This window comes from Limulus polyphemus, unplaced genomic scaffold (genome assembly GCF_000517525.1).
Source record: "Limulus polyphemus unplaced genomic scaffold, Limulus_polyphemus-2.1.2 Scaffold10745, whole genome shotgun sequence".
In the NCBI taxonomy this organism is placed as follows: Eukaryota; Metazoa; Arthropoda; class Merostomata; order Xiphosura; family Limulidae; genus Limulus; species Limulus polyphemus.
The window spans coordinates 1-7508 of record NW_013676355.1 but is presented as its reverse complement, the minus strand read 5'-3'; the positions used below and the strand labels follow the sequence as shown (position 1 = coordinate 7508).

The following is a 7508-nucleotide window of genomic DNA, read 5'->3' as shown; positions in this document are numbered from 1 at the left end:
GCTAAGGTGCCATTGGGTGAGATGCCTCTCATAGAAGAGCCATTCAGTAGAGTAACTGTGGACTTGATTGGACCACTAGTACCTGTTTCTGATAAGAACAACTGGTATGTGCTGACAGTAGTCAACAGTACAGGATTTTCAACCTTCCAGTTACTATATGGAAGAACAGTGCGAGGTCTGATGCAAATATTGAAAGAGCCTTGGACGGAAGAAGAATCAGAAGTAAGGAACACATACCAGTATGTGTTAGACCTCAGAAATGGACTGTAGGAGAACAGTGTACTTGCTCGACAGAGCTTGTATGTAGCTCAAGGCAGTCAGACGTATTTCTATGACAAGAAGGACAAGGATCGACGTTTCAAGGTCAGACAGAAGGTCTTAGTTCTGCTGCCCACAAACCACAACAAACTCACCCTGCAGTGGAAGGGACCATTTGAGAGCACTGACTAGAGATGAGACTTAAAAGGGCGTCTCCATAAGTGTCAAACTGACTGATAGGAAGAGGGAAGAGAAACAAAATCTACTGTGTCAGCATACAGATACATTAGAAAATACGGACCTCAGGCAACACAAGGTCAAGATGAGGGATCCTGTTAAAGAGAAGCCTTACTGGAGACCCTACGCTAAGAGAGAGACAAAGGAATTGTGAATATTAGTGTAGACTGTATGGGGATTTTTAAACATCCCTAACTACCTGTGATTCTTACAACCAGGGTCGTTCTGCTTTTCAAAATAGGGAATTGCAGACACCCATTGCACTGACTGCAGTGTGTCATCCCCCCTTCTTCTAGTGAAGCATGGGTGTCCTTGCTACGTCTGGTTCCCAGTTGCTGAAGTGGGATTTGTACGATAAAATAAACTTCATAGTCACATGTACCCACTCTATGAAAAGAGGGCTATCATCATTACATTTCATATTATACAATAACATAATATGCTCAATTCAAGGTGTTTCCACTGGATATTTTTGGACCAGATGAACCAAACTGAACAATATTACAAGGAGCTTCCCCCCTAGATGTTTTTGCCTGGGTGGACCACACTTGTTGATTTCTAAATACCTTGTGTGCAAAATATATAATAAACAATTTCATGCAAGGTATTTCCACTGGATATTTTCTGACCAGATGGACCACAGTTGACAGATACCATGGTGCTTCTCCTGGATGTTTTTTGCCTGGGCAGATTGCACTTGGCCTATTCATATACATTTATGGTCCTTTAGCCCTAGCCACGTATTTTTATATCTGCTTCGAGGCATCTTCTTCAAATCTGACTATGATTGTGTCACGTGCTCACGCTTGTTACATATATGAACATTTTATGTACTATCTGTTGTTCGTGGGCAGAATCTGTATTATATGACATGGTGCCTGTGTATTAAGTTCCACCCTATGCATCTTACTTTGTTCGTGACCGGGCGAAGAGCATAACTGTTCCAGAAGTAGTGCTATACCCCACCTTTTATAATTGTAGCACATCTGTTCTTTTACGGCAGTTGTTCTCCACTTGTTTGATTACTTTTGCCACTTCATCATTGTAATGTGGGATTCTAGCTTTAGGTGAGCAGAGGTTGTACTGTTTCATAAGTTAACATTTTCTAACACTACAAATGTATTTGCAACAGGTACTCACCTCCTCTTGCTCACTTCCCACTGATTTGCCAATGTTCCTGGTTTGTATCTGTCGATTCTCGAAAGTGAGGATTGTGTTGCAATGATAGAGGGAGCACCAAAATGAAGGGGTATAATAGACTGGTGTGCTGTTGAAAAATTTTAGCAATGCTTAGAGGGCAAATCTAGGTGGATATAGCTTTGGGTGAGGGAAGGTAAGTACCGTTCAGAAATACATTTTCAGTGTTAGAAAATGTTAACTTTGATCAAATAGTGGGATAAGATTATTGTTATCATAATGTACCCACAGCCCCAAAGTACAGATTGCAATTTTTTTTCTGGAAACTGGGCATGAATGACAGACCCAAAGATCGACACGCTAACCATTAGGCCCTCGGGATACGAGAATAGTGGCAGCTATGCACATCTGTTTATTCCTTAAATATATTACCAGGAATAACTACCACGTGTCTAGGCACTAATTTGGTAAACTATGCAAACCACTGAGTAAGAGTATGAAATGGAAATTTGCATATAATTCTAGAACTTGTTAAAAATGACAGTGAATTTATTGTATAAGAAAAGCTGTATTAAAAAGTATTTTAATGGATTATGAAAGGATTATCGATTAATGATAGAGATTTTTCTTTATTACACTTCAAATCATTAAACTAATGCATGTTTCTTAAGAAAAATAAAATCTGATGAAACAAATAAGATGCAGTAGTACACTAGTATCAGTTTTCATTCCTAGCACCCCTTAGTAGTGTGTTTACAGAAATTTAGCTAAGTCTTTCTTTATACTGTAAGCTCTGAAAAACAGTTATTTCCTTTGGTTATATCAGTGTTTGAAGCATGGCCATAGCTATAGTGAATTTACCCGAGGTCCAGGCACCAATGAGCACATAGGATCACTCTTTCATATTATATACCTTTTCCATATCGGTGTAAAATTAAATAGCAAGTTATATTTATATCAAATTTTAACCATGTCCAAATCCTTTTGACCTCATAGTTAGCTATGGTACATTCACACAAAATATAAAAGTAAGGTGCAAGCCCTCTCATTTTTTTAAGTTTTTTTTTTCCCCTAAACTATCAAAACTACAGAAACTAACTTAGGTCATTCGAGGCCTAAAATACAGTATTCATTTGTCATTTGTAAAGAATCTGACAAACAAACCTGAGTGTCATTATAAGCACAAGTTGTGTAAAGACAACTAGATGGTTGTTGTAAACATAGCAAGGACTTTATATTTGCTTTTTAATACATTTCGTGTCAATTACAACTAAAACTTGATTATTTACTAACCCACCACTTATTTGTACACGAGTGCTCCAAGTTAAAAAATATAATATGAACTGAAAATTGACAAATAAGTATATTATTCCAACCAAGTTTATAACTAGCACCATTACACCCTTCAATATTACTAAATATTAAACTTTGGATATAAACAAAAGCCGTTGAACTGCTGAGTTTTTGTTAAACACAAAGCTACACAATTGACTGTCTGTACTCTGTGAATATCAAAATCTGATTTTTGATGTTATAAGACCCCACACTTACCGCTGAGCCACCAGGGGTAAATTGATGAGTGCCTTGCAAAGCCAATTCCTGCATTAAGATTCTATTAATTTTTTACTAAAATGAGTTTATTATATATATATATATACACACACACAGCTATACAGTGATTTCAGAAGTATATAGTTTTTAGTTTATACATGGAATCTGTTAATACAAAATTTATACAAGCAATACTCAGTCAAAATGTTTGTTGAAAACTTGAGGCATTAGCAAGGAGGTTGATGGCAGCAAAGTCTGTTATGTGTTCCGCCAAAGCTGTTGTGATGCTGTCATCATTAGAAGAAGGAATGACTGCCGATGAGCCATCTTTAGACTCTTGTTCTACGACAGTCATTTCGCTACCCAGCTCCAGTGGTTGATCCCCCGAGTGAACGAATACGGTCACATCGGGTGGTCCAAAATCCGCCTGACTTACGACAACTCCCTCCAACCGTAAAGGGTGAGACTGAGATTCATTTTGATTGTGCAGCGAGACAAATTCTGTTTGTTCCTGATGAAGAAAATACAGAAAAAAAACATATTTTATATCTTCCAAAAACAAAAATGTTTTAGTGAAAACTCAATATATTTGGATCCATCTATAATTCCATTATTTTCAAACAGAATCATTAAAACAAATATTCTGAACAATTAAGAAATGCAAAGGAAACTATTCAAACACAAAAATTATGATTTTGTGATGGTTAAAAATAAGTTCTTGTTTGATTATTCACATTTAACAACAACAACAACAACAAAAAATAAATCCTCCCTCCCCAAGTACTTTAAATTTTGAAGGAACAAAATATTCTTCTAGTGCCTCCCTCCTAACCTCTGCTTTAAAAAAATTCTCCAAACATAATGACAGGTCCAATAAATAGGCTATTAAATGCAGACTACATTTTCCTGAACTAAAAGTATTTAACTCTAAACTTCAATACACAGGTTTTTTTATACCTGAGTATTACTGTACTGCTGTACCTCATTCATTTTATCTTGCTGTGCTTGTGTTCGTTCATGTGTCTTGATATGCTGCGAATATAAAAAAATACGGAAAAAGTTTTAATTCCTATATTGTATTTAACAAATACCACAAAAACTTATCTCATTCAAAGTAACAATATCTGGAATGTTCTATGCTAATAGTGATTTACCAGAAACAAAGTATATATAAAGCTCATTAAAATCATTGCTAATATACTGTAAATAATACTAAGTAAATATTGAATGAAGGAAAGAAAAGTAAAATGTTCTATACGATTGATACCGTCCATACTCGGTGAAACTCCATTATACAGACAATTGTACATTTTACAATAACTTTATTTATCAACGTGAAGTTAGTGTGGAATGTACAATTGTATTGGTTTTTTAACTCAATTCTGTTAAAATGGTCTACTTACTTGAGATCTAGCTAAAAGAGGTTGTGGTTTATGATTTAAAAACAAAGAAATAATATGATTCATAATTTTGAAAATATGTATTTCTAAATTTACTTGTCCTAAAAGAACAAGAAAACATAACGGAACAAGATGTTCAGACAGCAATATGCATTTAAGTATTTTAAAAAAAAAAGCAGCTATAAGAAAAATAGAAATTCGGAACTTTTATACTTTGACAGATGTACATGATCACATCTCGCCGAAATCTATTATACCACAAATAGCCTTTTCAAAACCTTAATTATATCATATAAACTCGCATAGTTATAAACTAAGAACAATAAAATAAACCAGCATACAAGTTATAGTTTAGATGAAATAAAGAAATGACCAAACTACATTTGATTCACAATTCCCATGGTGCAGGCCCAACTTTACGTGAAATCAATCTTTAAATTAACAAATACAATGAGGATTGCTATTAACAGTTAACTGTTCTATATTAAACGTCATGTAAAAATTTCAGAGAAACTACATGTTCAGCTCAGTTTTATAAGAAAGTTCTTGGAAACAAGAGTACTGATGAGAAAGCAGGTGTGTAATCAGAACCACAATTGGTTCACGAGCAATTTCAATGGACCATCCATTCACCACAAGAACTCTTTTTCACTTTTATTTTCATTGATATTTTACACATCAAAACAACATTTTTATCAGGTACAAGGTTTTTCAAATACTAGTTTACAAATAAAAAAAATAACTTACAATGGCTATTAAAACAACATAACCACAACAGACTCCTTGTTCATACACAACTACCTACCTTTGGTTAATCCAACCCTATGTGTAACCAAACCAAAAAATGTTCTCCAATATGGCCTGAAGATAACAATACAGTGTTAAAGCCCTTCTTCTAACTATTATATATTCCATCAAAACAAAATACCTTGTAGCATCCTGACATCTCTGCAAACTTTTTTCCACAATAATTACATTCGTATGGTCTTAAGCCATAATGTCGATTCATGTGTTCGTTAAGATGTTGCTGACGTGTCATAGTTTTTCCACAAAGCGTGCAGACATATGGACGTTCTCCTGTGTGAACTCGGTTATGTCTTTCCAAGTCTCCTAAAGCAAAAACAAAGACCTTCAATTTTCATCATTAAATTGATTTACACTCTTTTTTTACTCTATATCTAAGTAGTAAGACTTAAGTAATGAAACAAAAGCATTTACTAAAGTTTGAAAACATGTTTTGATACATTTCAAGCATTAAGACAAAAACTCAGAACGGAATTTAGAAATTCAAAAAGCAGACATTATTCTGTACATTTAAAAGTAAGTTTTTTTTAAAGTACTATATGATATTAAGTTAATCTGTGAAATCACGTAAACTATAAAATACTTTACTGATATTCACATTTTATAGCGGGTTACGCTGTTATTAATAAGTAAAAATATTTTATGTTAAAGCATTCTTCTACAAAAAAATATTATGTTGATTTATCACCCCCAAATAACTATTAGGACATTATATATTCCTACATTAACAGAAAATAAAATTGAAAATGTTCAACCTGAAACGTGGACTAAACAGCCAGGCCAAAGGCACCTGGGATTCGAGTACAGCTGTCCCTAATTCTAAACTACTGACCAGATAACATATTGCCAGAAGGGCTTTGTCCACCACTTCCACTGAACAATGTGACTGGCTGTCACTTTTATAATACACTCATAGCTGAAACTGTGGATCATATTAAGTGGCTGGGTAACCATTAGGCCACACTAAGCCAGTCCAAAGGGGAATTAGCTACAAGTTTAAAATTTTGTGTTTGACTACATCAAATTGGACTGAATATAGTTTTCTAAAATAACTGGGGCAAGTGAGAGTTTTAGCCTTAAAAAACCAAGTTTGGCTTCCTGTTTGCTTATCTTATTTGGTTATATATTTGTTAATACAGTTTTAAATGAAAAGCGTGATTAACAAAAAAATGTCATATTTGACTTAATTCCTATACCAACAAATATAAATATTAAAAATAACGTAACACCGCTGGATTAAAACAGGCCACAAAGTAATACTTACTGTACAATTGAACATCATAATTACATGCAAATAAAAAGGGTAACTACTTCAGCAATAACACAAAATGGTAAATACAGTCAGGTTAATTATAGTGATTGACTGAGTAGGTTGAAAAAAAAACAGGTCACACCTTTAGTGAGAAATCTTGCTGGACAAGACAGGCAGAGGTAGTTGCGAACACCATCATGTCTCAGCATGTGTATCCTCAACTGAGATTTCTGCCTAAAAGACTTCCCACAGTGCTCACATAGGAAGTCTTTCTGGTCGAGATGCATTGCCATATGTGTCTGAAGGATTCCTGATTGGGCAAAACTTTTTTCACAAATCTTACACCTGCAATAAAACACCATGGGTTATAGTCTTACACCTGCAATAAAACACCATGGGTTATAGTCTTACACCTGCAATAAAACACCATAGGTTATAGTATTACACCTGCAATAAAACACCATGGGTTATAGTCTTACACCTGCAATAAAACACCATGGGTTATAGTCTTACACCTGCAATAAAACACCATGGGTTATAGTCTTACACCTGCAATAAAACACCATGGGTTACAGGAAAATTCACAAGAAAAAAGCATAATCTTTGTTACAGATAAATAGATATTATAAATTCTGAACAAGTAAGATAAGTCATTGCACACTGACTGGTATACACAACTCTTCTATCCTTTCCTGACAGGTCTATACACACTGACTCATGTATCCTTTCCTGACAGGTCTATACACACTGACTCATGTATCCTTTCCTGACAGGTCTATACACACTGACCCATGTATCCTTTCCTGACAAGTCTATACACACTGACTTGTGTATCCTTTTGTGACAAGTCTATACACACTGACTTGTGT

General features: G+C 34.7%; 1 protein-coding gene across 2 annotated transcripts; it reads right to left on the bottom strand.

Moving 5' to 3' along the window:
* Positions 1 to 3159: 3159 nt before the first annotated feature.
* On the bottom strand, positions 3160 to 7205 carry LOC106476504 (gastrula zinc finger protein XlCGF49.1-like). Of its 2 annotated transcripts, none has more exons than XM_022380355.1 (4): positions 6782 to 7205; positions 5512 to 5693; positions 4165 to 4215; positions 3160 to 3694 (listed from the first exon to the last, which is right to left on the bottom strand). In XM_022380355.1, exons 1-4 carry the CDS (start codon positions 6999 to 7001, stop codon positions 3383 to 3385), a joined length of 765 nt encoding a protein of 254 aa, XP_022236063.1. In that variant the 5' UTR covers positions 7002 to 7205; the 3' UTR covers positions 3160 to 3382. The 2 variants fall into 2 exon arrangements, with proteins under 2 accessions (XP_022236063.1, XP_013792615.1); XM_013937161.2 differs by having other exon boundaries at positions 3163 to 3694; positions 4141 to 4215.
* Positions 7206 to 7508: the final 303 nt, after the last annotated feature.

What these genes read in the sequence shown, in the direction of transcription:
- LOC106476504 (XM_013937161.2), bottom strand. Translation starts at nt 7,001, where the DNA reads ATGGTGTTTTATTGCAGGTGTAAGATTTGTGAAAAAAGTTTTGCCCAA. An exon ending in AGCAAGATTTCTCACTAAAG is followed by an intron (nt 5,694 to 6,781) that starts GTGTGACCTGTT and finishes TTTTTGCTTTAG; the next exon opens with GAGACTTGGAAAGACATAAC. An exon ending in AGATGTCAGGATGCTACAAG is followed by an intron (nt 4,216 to 5,511) that starts GTATTTTGTTTT and finishes TTATATTCGCAG; the next exon opens with CATATCAAGACACATGAACG.